The sequence below is a fragment of the Macaca mulatta genome, chromosome 5 (genome assembly GCF_049350105.2).
Source record: "Macaca mulatta isolate MMU2019108-1 chromosome 5, T2T-MMU8v2.0, whole genome shotgun sequence".
In the NCBI taxonomy this organism is placed as follows: Eukaryota; Metazoa; Chordata; class Mammalia; order Primates; family Cercopithecidae; genus Macaca; species Macaca mulatta.
This window is the reverse complement of record NC_133410.1, coordinates 14,594,678-14,609,617: the sequence shown is the minus strand read 5'-3', so window position 1 is coordinate 14,609,617 and position 14,940 is coordinate 14,594,678. Positions and strand designations below refer to the sequence as shown.

General features: G+C 40.3%; 1 protein-coding gene across 2 annotated transcripts in view; it reads right to left on the bottom strand.

The window, feature by feature from the left end:
• The window catches only part of CC2D2A (coiled-coil and C2 domain containing 2A), a 134,655-nt gene that overhangs the window by 41,727 nt on the left and 77,988 nt on the right, over window positions 1-14,940 (bottom strand). For both annotated transcript variants that reach the window (XM_015138071.3, XM_078003169.1), the window contains 5 exons: window positions 8,738-8,894; window positions 6,413-6,560; window positions 4,236-4,374; window positions 1,935-2,138; window positions 122-214 (listed from right to left, as the gene is read on the bottom strand). In XM_015138071.3, the coding sequence (XP_014993557.2) occupies window positions 122-214; window positions 1,935-2,138; window positions 4,236-4,374; window positions 6,413-6,560; window positions 8,738-8,894 (741 nt within the window). The remainder of the gene's footprint in view (window positions 1-121; window positions 215-1,934; window positions 2,139-4,235; window positions 4,375-6,412; window positions 6,561-8,737; window positions 8,895-14,940) is intronic.

Below are 14,940 nucleotides of genomic sequence, written 5' to 3'. Positions count from 1 at the left end.
AATTTATGCCAGCTAAGTGGCTTGCGTAAGCTCACACAGATATTTATGAGTAGAGGACTTTCCACCTTAGGATCCTGGCTCTTTTCTCCCTATGAAGACAGTTTTATATGATTTTTCTTACCTGCTGGAGGTACTTGGCTACTATGGCCCTATGGGTGTCTATGTGTTCCTTGGTTTCAATTACGCTTCTGTCTCGTAACCGTTTCTCATAGTCCTAAAATTAAAAAGAGGCAATGATTTTAAAGCACTCTCTGGTGCTTTTTTTAAGATCAGGGAATTATTTATCACATATGATTTAAGTTATAAATTGTGGTTCAGAACATGGCACATGTATACATATGTAACAAACCTGCACATTGTGCATGTGTACCCTAGAACTTAAAGTATAATAAAAATAAATAAATAAATAAATAAATTGTGGTTCTGAATATTTCTTCCACCTTCTTTCTAACTTTTGTTTCAGAATTGGTCTTTGATGTAGTAACCAGGATTCTGAGACAGGTAGCTGAAATGCCTTACTAGTAGAAGAGAATTCTGTACAGTAGTTACAAGTTAAAATGTTAAGTCAGGAAGAAATAGACGCCACAGAGAAGCTCTTCCAAGCAACTTAGGCGAAGCCCCTGCTTAAGTTTTGCCTTTTCTATTTTAAGTAAAGTTTCAGTTAAAATATTACCATAATCATATAACATCTGGCTGTAGCTGAGTCAGGTCATCTGCTTGGAGGAGAGTGATGCATACATTTGGCTTTGTCTGCTCAGGCTTCTCCCCTTTTCTGTCAATAAAATTATGTGTGTGCCCTGGGAACTGCTATGTTCTCCTCCAATCCCACTCTCTGGTCACAGTGGAATGCCTGGTCGTGGTACCTAACTCAGGCTCGGAGGACACATCTCTGCTGGCTGAAGATACTAGATGTGAACTTGTATCATGTTGGTGACCATGTGGCCAAGTAGAGAAAACCTGTCTGCAAATGATGCCAACACCTCAGAGAAGCTGAGAGAGGATGGAGAAGGTTCCTGGCAGCAGGCCAGGCACAGATGCACTCATGCCATTCACACGTGTTTAGATATTTAATGCTATTTTGAGATTTCATCATCCAGTAAACTTCCATTCGTACCTAAGGTAGTTCAAAATCGGCTTTTATCTCCTGTGATCAAAGTCCAGACTAATACAGAGAAGAACCAAATAACCAACCGTATTATTCAAGAATAGTTTTGGCATGAAAAATCTTCGTGGTACTAATTCCTGATGGCTCTCCATTTACCTTGTTAAGTATTAATAAAAGTGCGTGTGTCTACAGTTCATGAAAAGCAGGAAAAAAAAAAAAAGTGCATGTGTCTGGTTTCACTGGCCTGCCGCACCTGCACGGGCCTGTTACCTGCAATTCCTCAAAGGCTCCTCCGCCCCACGCCGGGAGATGTGATCTGCCCTCCTCTGAGTCTTTGTTCCTCCTGCTGCGCTTGACCAGGATGGATGTCCAGCCCTGTTCCTTTACCTCCTTCCTGCCCCACCCACCCCATGGCTGTTCAGATCCTATCCCTCTAGTTTTCCCTGCAGTGCTTTACCAGTGTGCTGAGTACACGACACTTAGTAAATACTGCATTAAAATGGAATTGAATTCCTAAGGCATTCAAATATTATTAGCCATATTAAACCCTAAGATATTTTTCAACCCTACAATTCTAATTGTACGCAGTTCAGTTGACTCAGAATCCTGGTTACTGATTAGTTTATATATCATTATATTGAGGCAGAGAGATTATTTAAATGGTGAATTCAAGAAAAAGCATAGAAAGGTTATGTATAAAAGTGCAATAAAAGAGAAACCGCTATTGCTAGTGACAACATAACAAAAACAAAATACGTATACAGTAGTATACCTAACAGCACAGCAGGTACTTTATTATTTTATTAACCCCTCTATGGCAATTTCTTACCTGGAATACCTTTTCCATAATTTCTCGGTCATAGACTGGAACTTGCTTATAATTTCGGAATTCTGGCACCTCTTGGCTTCTAAGACGAAGAAGCCTAAATCGTTTGGATCTATTTAATTCTTGATCTGAAACAAAGTTAAATTCCTGTTGCAGCTGCTCCAGTCTAAAGAAATCAGGGACATAGGATTCACCACTGGTAGCAACCTATAAAAAATGGAAAATGCAAAACTCCAGATGACAGTCAGATCTCATCCAAAGAAACTTGGCACTGAGTGTCAAGGAACATTTAAAAGTTTTCGATTAAAAGACTTGAAAGAAAAAATACTTTAAAATATAGTAATAATGAGTCACACGCTATTATATTCATTTAGTAGCTGTGAACAATACCACAAATCATTTTTCCAAACAATAAAAATTAGGTTTCATTTTTGGTGTTCATGCTTCCCTAGTAGTGTTATTATGCAAATATACAGACTGAAAAAGAAGAGATTTGTGCCAGACTGCAGTGTATTACTAGGTGCCTACTAGAAATAAGATTACTCATATACATATTGTATATAAAATCAAATATATGACTTTTTAATGTCATGCACATATGCAGATAAAGGCCTCAGAGGCAGATGGTCAGCTTTACTTGGCTCCACAGCCATGCTTTCCTGTCTCTGAAGAGCACCTCACAGCCTTGGTCATTGAGAAAAGTGAGCCAGAGATGGATCCAGGCCAGACAGCCTCCAAGGCCCCTGTGCATTGTTTCAAGATGGCCAGGTCCAACACCTCTGAGAAGCTGAGCAGATGGGGACTGCACCTCACCCAGGTGCTGCCCGCCTCTCTGCTTGGTGCTTTGCTGGCTGTAACCTCCTGAGCAGAGGGAAAGCCAGTGCCCCAAGATGTGCTGGGGCCTTGCATGGGAAAGGCAGTTCTGCTGTGAAAATCCTGGTTCATAATAAGAGACCAGTCAAGAAGGCAATCTCTGTTTTGTTCTTTGATGGGAAAACATATAGTTAAAAAGAAAATAATGAAAGTGATGTGTCTATTGAAATGTGATTTGAAAACTTTACATGGAATAGACTACATTTTAGGTAATAATGACCCAATCTTCCTAATATTTCTATTAGGCACACTAAGGTGTATCATGTTGAAGGAGAGTTCATAAAGATAAAAGTCAGAATAAACCAAGGTTTGTTACGGGACTTGGAAAAACTAGAACCAAAATGAAAATGTTCATACTGGCTACAATTATCCTATTGATAAATGCATATGGATAGCCATAAGGATGTGTTGCTAGGGCTACCTTTTGGATTACCTACTTGTTTATTATGGTTTTGTGTGAATAATGAAGTTGCCAATAAAACCAATTATATATGATACCAAGAAAAATAAACTAATGTTCCAATTTATTCATAAATTCACTGAAGACAATTTTGAATATTATGGTAGATATGAGCAATTTATCTGGTAAATACTTAAGTGAAACCTAAATGGTAACCTAATTAATCAACAACAAGAAAACAAAACAAATTTTTCTTAATATGCCCCATCAATGCTTTAAGTTATGATGAAGAAACCAAGTGTCCTGAAATCAGATCAACTTATTAGCCATGTGACCTTGAGCAAATAACGCTGAGTTTCTGAACTCAGCTTCCTCTCTGTAGAAGGGAAAATAAAACCTTTAGGAGTTTTACAGAGGTTAGAGGTAGGAGTGACAACAACAATATTTACTGCTCACGAATTGTGTGCTCAGATAAAGGGGTTTTGTTTGTTTGTTTGTTTTTGAGATGGGAGTCTCACTGTATTGCCCAGACTGGAGTGCAGTGGCAAGATCGTAGCTTACTGAAGCCTCAACCTTGTGGACTCAATTGATCCTCCCACCTCAGCCTCCTTAGTAGCTGGGACTGTAGGTGTGTGCCACCATGCCAAGCACATTTTTACATTTTTTGCAGAGATAGGGTTTCGCCATGTTGCTCAGTCTGGTTTCGAACTCTTGGGCTCAAGTGATCCTCCTGCCTTGGCCTCCCAAAGTGCTGGAATTACAGGCATGAGCCACCGTCCCTGGCCAACTTAAGTGTTTATATGCAGCTGTTCATTTCCTCATGACCACACTATGACAGCAGCACAGGGCTTAGAAGCACCGAATGCTTGCCTTGGTCCCGTAGCCAGGCAAGAAGCAGAGCTGGAATTCAAACTTGGCATTCAACCCAGCACCCATGTTCTTAAACAGTATTGCATAGGAGAAGACAGCGTAAAGGAAAATTGTGTAAAAGGCCAAGCCAAAAAATGGCATGTGTTCCTCCTGCTACATACCGAGATTAGCTGCATCAAAGGGGCATTGTTGGGGTCATTTGGGTCGAGCTTGGACTCTGCTGCCCACTTGGCCAACTTTTTCATATCCGTCAGTCCTGATGTGCCAATAGATGAGATGGCATCTGCTCTCTTCAAAGCACTGAAAAGAATAGTTGATTCCATGAGACTGACTTGATCACAAAACAGTTTGCATCAGGACCTCAAATTCTAGAGATAGCATCACTTAGGGAAGCTATTATCCTCCATGAGAGAAAATGTTATCATAAGGAAGAATTTTGTCATTTTTCTTTACTTGATGATGGCTATTAAACATACAATAAGGACAATAAATAAATAAGAATGGAAGGAGTGCAACTATGACTAATTCCTACACTCTGTCCAGTGCATAAAAGTGCCCCTCAGTCCCTGGATTCTGGCAAGTAAAGAGGAGCCTCTGTATCTGGTGCTAGAAAACCACAAACCCTCACATCCCAGGCCACTGAGGCCCACTATAGCTGAGGACAAACCAAAAGAAAAAGAAACAAAACCAACTCTTTTTTTGAGACAGTCTTGCTCTGTCGGCTAGGCTAGAGTGCAGTGGTGCAATTTCAGCTCACTGCAACCTCCACTTCCTAGGTTCAAGTGATTCTCATGCCTCAGTCACCCAAGTAGCTGGGATTGCAGGCATGCGCGATCATGCCCAGCTAGTTTTTTTTGTTGTTGTTGTTTCAGTAGAGATGAGGCTTTGCCATGTTGGCCAAGCTGGTCTCAGACTCCTGACCTCAAGTGATCTGCCTGCCTCGGCCTCCCAAAGTACTGGGATTATAGGCGTGAGCCACCATGCCCAGCCTAAAACCAACTGTTAAACAACCAACTTAAGCACCAGCTTTGGACACACGAAAATCAAAGGAAGCCACAGTCAGCAAGGTTAAGCTAGGGCTTTATTAATAGTCCTGCATATCTTGTTAATCACATTGTGTTTTACCTGCTATCCTGAGGATTTGAAGCTTTACTCCCCAGGAGATTTTTCTAGCACTAAACACAAGTGAAATAAATGCAGACTTCTTACATTCAAAGGCATAGTCAAGCCTCCACTGAAAGTGGCTTCTGACTTAGCACAGAGCAGCATCTCCTTGTGGTTTTTATCCCATGGACATGGGTGGTCATTATGGGGATGCAGGGGGCATCAGGGGAACCAAACGAGCCCCATTCTGTTTTTCCACAAGTTGAACATCACAGCCTGTGACGTGGAAAGTGTCTTCTTGATGATTACAATGAATCCTTTTATTTTAGAGGTGAGGCAACTGAGGCCTGGAATGGTGAAATGATTGACTGTAGACACATTTACTGTGGAATGACAGAGAGAGGCTCTGACAGAGGAAGACCCAGGCCACGGGCGAATACAATCCAGGCTTCAGGGACAAGCATCAAACACAGGGAGGGGCTGGCCTAGGTTGAGGCCCAGAGTGCCTTTCTTCTGTTCTGAGTAGAGACTCAAGGATCTAGCAATCAAGGGAGGAGACTGGAGAATGGGTACTTTCATGTAAATAGCAGTTCCTACACCAATCATCATTAGCAACAAACCTTTACTAAGGGCCAAGTGTATACAATTCTGTGATGCTGTGCACCTCCCCCATCTGTAAAATAGGGGAAAGAGTACATCCTAGAGTTACTGTGAAGATTAAATTCTTTTCACTGTATCTAATACTGATAAACACTTAATATTTGTTAGGTTATTAATATTTTAATTTTTTTGGACTAGAGGTTGTTATAAATTTTTTTTGTTTTTACCTTAAGAATAAAAAACTCTTAAAAATCACTTGGACTCAGGAAGGGGAACATCACACACCGGGGCCTATCATGGGGAGGGGGGAGGGGGGAGGGATTGCATTGGGAGTTATACCTGATGTAAATGACGAGTTGATGGGTGCAGCACACCAACATGGCACAAGTATACATATGTAACAAACCTGCACGTTATGCACATGTACCCTACAACTTAAAGTATAATAATAATAAATAAATTTAAAAAAAAAAAAAAAGTAAAGGGTAAAAAAAAAAAAAAAAAAAAAAACTCTTAAAAATACTGGCACCTGACAATAAAGGAAAGAATATGATATTGCAAGCTTTCTTTCCCCTTCATTATCTTTAATGCTGACACTGACATTGCTCATCAATTTACTCTCACCATGTATTACCTCCGAAATCCGATGTTCTGCTGTGACAGTGGAGGAATTAAAGGTATCCCGTTTTCTCCGATGGCCCACGCCACACTATGAGACACTTTCCCTGAGGTCATCAGAATCAACTGGTTACTGCCATCAGCTTCAAATGAGAAGGGCACTCCTAGGGAAACACCAGATTAAACAGGATGCTGTTTAGAAAGAGGGACTGAGCCTAGTCCTGGCAAGAAAGCAGATAGTAGACAAATGGAACATGGAGTGGGTGGGGGTGATGAAGATGGAGCACGTGATTCAAGCTGGTGTCACTGAATTTCTTCAGGTGATGATGCTGACAGCTACTCAGCTCTGTCTCTGATGGCAGAGAGTAGACGTTCTCATGACGCACTCTCGAGTGGCTCCACCTGCTTCACAGCTTTGTGACCTTGGACAGGTTAGTTAACTTCTCTGAGCCTTAGTTTTCAATGTATAAATCAGGGATACTAAATAGCACCTTCTTTGCAGAGTTATTTCAAAGACATTTATTTACTTAGTCATTCAAAATACTTATTTGAGCTTCTACTTCATGCCAGGCACTATTGCAGGCACTGAAGATAGCGGTAAAGAAGCAAAACTGATAAGAATCCCTGTTCTAAAAACTGAGAAAGAAAAGAACTTCTGTTCTCATGGAGTGTATATATGAGTCAGGGAGAGAAGCAATACTAAGAGAAATGCTTAGTATGTTAGAGACTGTATGTAAGTGTGTTAGTATACTAAGAGAAATACTTAGTATGTTAGAGACTAGTATGCAAGTGCTAAGGAGAAACAAATTAGGGAAGGTATATAGAAAATTTGTGCTTTGGAGGGTGGAGAGGGGATAAACTTTTAGATGGGGTGGCCAGGAAAGCCTCAATGAAGGTGACTTTTGAATAAATGGCTGAAGAAAATGAGGAAATAGAGGTAGCGGTGTATTATTTTGGGAAAGAGCATTACTGGCAGAAGGAACAAGTGCAAGCACCCTAAGATAGAAGTGAGGAACAGGAGTTAAATAAGTTAATATTTGCAAAGCACTTACACAATGCCTGGCAAATAGTGATCGCACAACACATGTTAATTATTACTAAGCTATTGTAGCTACAGTAAAGTCTCATTGATTTGGCCTCTAACTGAAATTTAATGGTAAAAACACTCTGGGCAGTTATTTAATCAACTAAAGGAGAAGATTTTCAAGCACTAAATGAAGTAACTCTAGATCTTTCCTTCGTATTGAATATCCTATCTTGATCTTCAAAATAACCTTATAAGACATTAAAGGAGTTATTAATAGATCCATTTTATAAATGAGGAAAATGATATGCAAAGAGGTTACATGACTACCAGAGTCTCACAGCTTGCCAATATCAGAGCTGGAACTAAAACCTAAGTCTCTAGACCTGAGGATTGGATTTGGCCTCAAATAAATAATGCAAATAAAGTTCTAGATATAAGTCACAATAAAAAAAAATCAACAGATACATGAGGAAGCAAGCCACCAAAAACAAGAGGCAACAAAATCAGACCAGTAAGTAGATAGGTATTGGAATGATCAGATATCTAATATTTAAGAATATTTTAAAATATTTGAATGAATGAATGAATGTATAAAAAGAAATGATTGAGAGTCTGAGGAAAGGAAAAAAAGCTGTCAGAACTGACAACACTGATTGGGAAATAACTAAACATAATTTCCAGAGTTGAAATATACAGTAATTGGAAGGAAAAACAGAAAGGATTAGTTCCAATAATAAGAGACAGCCAAAAAGTGAATTCATGGCTTGCAGGACAAATTTAAAGAAATTACATAGATCGTAGCAGTGAAAGAAAAAGACATCAAATGTAATAAAGAAAGGTTAAGAAACATGGAAGAAGGAGTGAGAAGATCCATCATATATCCAATCGGAATTATAGAAGGAGATGAGAGAATATTAATAAAAATCTCCCTAATAAAATTATTTATTTCAAACTTTTTGAGCTTATGAACAACACTGTGATGTTCATTTTTATGCGCAAATCTTTGTCCTCATTTCAAATTATTTTCTTAGGAAAGATTCCTAGAAATAAAAGTAAGGCACCAAAGGTCATTTTCAAGGTTCTTAACTCACACTGCCAAACTACTTAGTAGTTGCATAGTTATATGCACTTACATTGTCACCAACAGTATATAAAAAGTAACTTGGCCAAAAGTTGCATAGCATTATTTGTTTGAATGTGAATTTTTGATATCAATTTTACAATTCTCTGGTTGTCTGGGAAGTGAAATAGATATATACACATTCAAATCTGACAATGAAACAGTGAGCCATTGAAGATACTAGCTTTCCATACCACTTCCAACTCCCTCGTGGTCCAGTGTCACATGCTGATTACTGCTAAACTCCACTTCTTCAATAGGAGCCCTTCCAGTGACAACAGTAGTCTCAGGAATAGGCAGAAACACTTCAGCTAGCAAGGTGGGACTACTGTGTCCAATAGTTTCATAGACCTGAAAACCAGAGAAGAGAAATAGCCAATAAAAGCAACAATAGTGTGAGCTCACACTCATATAATCAGTCCATGTTGTTAGTATTTGTGCTGGTCACTGTTCCAGCCCAAAGGACTTATCTCAGTGTGGAAAGTTGAGTTGTGTTACTATGGTTTCCATGGAGACGAGCTTACACCTGTTTGTGGTCAAGTTGTTGACACCCGGCTTTCTTGTCTGAACTAATCTTCTGGGTAGGGAGGTTAATCGAAGCAGCAGGCAAGGATAATTGTTTTTATTCCGAACCAATATACAGCTTACTAGGAGAATGGGCCTCCTCTTTTTCCAGGTTCAGGTTGTATTCAGACAGTAATGCCATCAGGAGGAATGGGTGGGACAGTAAGGACATGCCCCCAGATGGCTTATTATCTGTACCAATCTCCAAGTCAGTCAGAGAAGCTCTGTATGCAGAAGTACTCCAGAGTGTTACATTTTTAGTAAATCTATCAAGTTCTTCTCTTTCAGGCCTCATTTTATTTGTTAGCTGCTGAAACTCCAGATTTTTCTCAGACCTTCTCCTAGATGGAGCCAATTAGACCACCAGCAGCTCTGCTACCGATCACTGTGGTGTGTCTCATTATGATGCTATCACCATGAGGAGAAGGGCCCCACTGCAGGGCAACCATGGTTTAAGAATGCCCAATCCAGCCTCAGTTGGACTCTTGGCTCCATTCGATCCCCTGTATTCTTGGTACACTTCACTTTTGTGACCATATGACATAATATTCCACAGTTCTCCTGGCTTCTTTCCTGTGTTTTATTCTTTCTCTACATGAGGTCTCTGTGACTGGTTTACATTTTTTGAAAAATGCGGATGTTGCTACTTTTATTTCTACTAATTAATCTTCGTATTTTTCTTCTTATGTAATAGTCCCCCACTAGTCAATATTTTCCACTTACCAATTGAATGCACAAAGATGACACCATGGATCCTTTCCGCCCACCCTCCCTTACAGGGCATATGATCTGAACTTTTTTTTTTTGAGATGGAGTCTCACTCTGTCACCTAGGCTGGAGTGCAGTGCCGCGATCTTGGCTCACTGCAACCTCTGCTTCCTGGGTTCGAGCGGTTCTCCTGCCCCAGCCCCGCTAGTAGCTGGGATTACAGGCACCCACCACCACGCCTGGCTAACGTTTGTATTTTTAGTAGAGACAGGGTTTCACCATGTTGGCCAGGCTGGTCTCGAAATCCTGACCTCAGGTGATCTGCCCTCCTTGGCTTCCCCATGTGCTGGGATTACAGGCATGAACCACTGCACCCAGCCTGATCTGAATTCTTGTCCAGGAGTGAGGATGAAGTGGTGCCTGGCTACTATCCTGGCCTTGCTTCCCCCGTATCCATCAGCTCACCTTTGCAAGATGACTGGCTGAGCATGGAGGGTCACTGGGTCAAAGACAAAGGCAGAAATTGCACAGGTACTAAATTCAGGACCCCAGACTTAATTTTGCTGTGAGCTATTCTAATAGGCAGGAGTTCAGCAGGAAGCCCGTAAGTGGCACACTTAAAACACACTCTCCAAATTCATCTTCATCAGTTAAAAAGGTGATATTTTGATCTATACTAAAAAGTCTTTTATGGAAAATTTCAAACATATATAATGCAAGAATAATAATATACCACAGACCTGTCACCCCGTGCTTCAGTGATCACTATGTTATGACCATCTTATTTCATCTATACTCTCAACCATTCCCCTCCTCTCCAGTATCTTGAATCTAGACATCATTTTATCTGTAAATATTTCAATATGTATCTGTAATAGATAATATTTTTTAAAAGCATAATTACAATACTGTTTTTATAATAATTCCTTAATAACCTCAACTATTAGTAAGTTTCAAATTCCCTCGTGAGCCTCAAAAAATTCTGTAACATTTCGTGTGAATCAGGATCAAAATGTATTCCATATGTTGTAATTGACTGACACGTTCCTCAAGCCTCTGTTAATTTGTAAGTGACCCCTCCTCTTTTAAAAATTTTTCTTTATATTTTTATTGGTTCACAACTCTGATGTGACAAGGAGTGTCATTTGTTGCTTGACCCAACACTCCTTAAGAGGCTATAATTCTATAATCTTACACAGCTTAAAGAACATGTAGTAGTTATCATTTATTGCAGTGGAGACTTTGGTTTGACCTCTTAAATTACAAGCTCATTGGCATGAAGTCTTGTCCCAAGAAAATGATGTGTTTTCTTTAATTTTGTTTGAAATGAAAGAAACCACATTTTTAAAAGAATTTTTTTGCCAGAATTAATCGAGACAAAAATTCATTGAGATTTCCTTTTGTAGGAAGCACAGGGACTTAAGGGGCCTTTCAGTGTGGTACCCTGTTTAATCTTCACCACAATCCTATGAAAGGCTATGAAAGGTGGCTTTTATTCCTCATGGGTGTTCCCTGGGCTGGTCACCATGCCTAGTGATGACCAATAAAACATAAGTGATCACATAAAGGGTGTTTCTGAGGACATCAGTGGAAGGCGGCTTATTCCTAGTTTCTGGAGCCGCATTCCTAGCTGGTGTCTAGAGAGGAACTGAATGGGGGCTCTTGGTGCCAAGTCTGTAGGCAGAGGCAATCATGGACTCTAGGGGAATGGAGGGTTTACTAGTTGGTGTTACTGTCTTAGGAGATAAGTATCAGATTTTTTTAATGAGAAAAAAATGGATTCCATCTGACAAAGCCAAAAAAAATCCAGAATTTCCCCAATCTTTATTTCCTACTCTCTTAAGATAGCAGAAGTTATTTTATTTATTTTTATTTTATATTTTTTTGGAGATGGAGTTTTACTCTTGTTACCTAGGCTGGAGTGCAATGGAGCAATCTCGGCTCACAGCAACCTCCGTCTCCCGGGTTCAAGTGATTCTCCTGCCTCAGCCTCCCGAGTAGCTGGGATTACAGGCATGCACCACCACGCCTGGCTAATTTTCTATTTTTAATAGAGACAGGGTTTCTCCATGTTGGCCAGGGTGGTCTCGAACTCCCAACCTCAGGTGACCCACCTGCCACACCTTCCCAAAGTGCTGGGATTACAGGCATGAGCCACTGCACCTGGCCCAGAAGTTCTTTTAAATGCTAGGAAGAAATGCTATTTTTAAAAATTAGGAAATGGGTACTTTGGGCTTTAAGTAGGCATTTATAAGTAGATCTCTCTATAATTTAGTTTCATTTTTGTTTTCTCTCAGTAGTGCTGAGGGTTCTCAGTCTCAGCATTATTGACATTCTGGGCCAGGTAATTCTTTGTTGTTGTGAGTTGTATGCTGTAGGATGCTTAGCAGCACCCCGGCCTCTCACTCATATGTGGGAGCTTAAAAAGCTGATCTGATGTAGGAAAAGAGTAGAATGATGGTTATCAAAGGCTGAGAAGGGAGGAGGGAGAGGAGGAGGATAAAGAGAGGTTCATTAATGGTATAGAAATATAGTTAGAAGGAATAAGTTCTAGTGTTTGATAGCACAGTAGGGTTACTATAGTTAACAATAATTTACTGTATGTTTCCAAATAGCTAGAAGAGAAGATTTAAAATGTTTGCAACACAAATGATAAATGTTTGAGGTAATAGATATTCTAAATACCCTGATTTGATCATTATACATTCTATGTATGTATCAAAATACCACATGTACCCCATAAATACATACAATTATTACATATCAATAAAAAAAGTTTTTAAAAATCACAGAATATTGTAAAGGAACAAAAGAAAAGTAATCACATGTTTTGTTTTTTCCATCTAAAATGACAGCATGGAATCAGCATGTTTTTTCCCTGCAGACGTTTCTATACCTGTTGTTTTGTCAGAGAAATAAAGCAAGGAATATTTTTTTTTTTAATGGGAATTCTCCCATTTAGTACCCGTGGTTTTCTTCAGGATAACACGAGACAACATGTAAATATTGTGGTCATGCAGTAGACACTTAGTAAACATTATTTCCTAGAGATTTCCCAGTTTCACAGGCCCTGTCTCATTCAAGCCCTCCTCGTCTTACCTTTAGATGACCACACCTGTCTTCTTGCCTCATGTAACCTGTCCTCCCTGCAGCCGCCACCTGGCTTCCTTCAGGCCCTCAACCACCTGACCTTTCCAACTGCACACAGCAGGGCTTTCTGGGATCAGCAATCTGACTTGCTATCATCCAGTTTAAAAGCATGGCAAGTAAGATGTATGTGAAAACATCTGTTTTGGACTTGGGTCCATAAAGAACCAACAGCAACCACAAAATGAGGTAGGCGAGGGTAAACAAGGACAGTTCTCCAGATATGACTGTTATTCCCCCTCCGATAGAGGAGTTATTCCTCAGATCAGCCAGAGAAATTAGGAAAGGCCCTGAGAAGAGAAAGTCGAGCCATCACCAAGTAGGTTAAAAGGAGAATTTCCCTATCTCAATCCACATGCCAGGAATATAAACGATTAACAGGATTGACTAATAAGGAAATATGATAATGTTAAAAAATGTAAAAGGCACCCAGCAATATTACACCACTGTTGCTAGTTGTTTTGGTGTTGAGAAGATGAATGTAGGATAAAGTTACATATGTGAATGACACAAAAATGAAGGCAAAGCTTTTTAAATTTCTAAGCCAAATTTTATTTATAAAACCCTACACATTTATTTTGGAAAGGCCTCCAAAGCCAAGATTTTCAAGACCTTTCTGGAAGGACTGTGGCCTGGCTCCATCTCCCCTGTCCCATGAAGTCCAATCTCATCCTTCTCTTGGGGCCAACTTTTTTTTTTTTTGAGACAGGGTCTCACCCTGTCTCCCCGGCTGGAGTGCAGTGGTGTGATCATGGCTTACTGCAGCCTCAAACTCCCAGGCTTAAGCAATCCTCCCACCTCAGCCTCCTAAGTAGCTGAGACTAGAGGTATGCACCACCATGCCCAGCTAATTTTTTAAAATTTTTGTAGAGATGGGGTCTCACTATGTTGCAAAGGCTGGTCTCAAACTTTGGGTCTTTTAGTTTAAAGGAAGACTTTTAGTTTAAAGTAAGACTTACTGCACACAAAACATTGTGTGAGCTATGAATAAAACTTGACTGAGAAAGTAAAGAAAAGAAAGCAAAGAAACACAAACTCCAGAAGCACACTTGCTGCTCCTCTGTCACCTGCCCTGAATAGAGGAGGAGCTGCAGGGGCCCACAGGAGTCCCTCCCTTTCTACAGGCATCAATAGTGAAGATGTCAGTATTCAGAGTTCTGCCTCCTAGTTTGACATCCATCATCAATTCATCCTCCCTGTTCCTCCCCTACAAAGGAAAAGATGATATCAGGAAGACCAAGATTAACATGAGAAGACCAGATAGAGAGCTAGAAGGGAGAGCAGAAGACAGTAGTGAGGCAGGCAGGAAGGAGAGGAAGTGGGCCAGGAGACACCCACTGGCAGAGTCAGAAAGAAGGGAGAGAAGGCGAGAAGGCCTCCCCTCCTGCAGGTGCCCAGCCATGCCTCCACTGATGGTGAGAGCTCAGACTACCTAGGCAGCCTGTGAAACACACTCCCACTATGGGCACTTCTGAATGTTCTGAATTACTTTAGAGGGAGAGACTATCTTCTGTCTCGCACAGCACAACAGTATTTTACTTCACATGTATTCTAAAATGTAAATAAAGTCTCCAATACTATCTCCTGCTTATTGCCTTGAATATTAGCTTGCTGTGGATGTTATAGTCAAAATAATTTTTGAAAAACCAATGTGACAATACTATGAAATAAATTTTAAACCAAAAAGCAAAGTTATCCAGAATATTATCCAGAATATATTCATAGGCAATACGTGACCAAGTGTTCCAGGCCATCAGCCTCAGCAGAAGCTCCAGAGGAGACGGAATAGAGAGTCAACGTGGACCCCACAGGGAGGGCAGGGACCTCACAGGGGCTCTGTCCAGCGACCACGTATCTGAAGGCTGCCCCAGCTCTCCAGTGCAGAGTTGGGCAACTCTCTACTTTTACGTTCAGACAAAATCACCTCATTTCATTCTCTTGTGTTCATTCAGAGTTATACATCAAGGAAGAAGTAAAC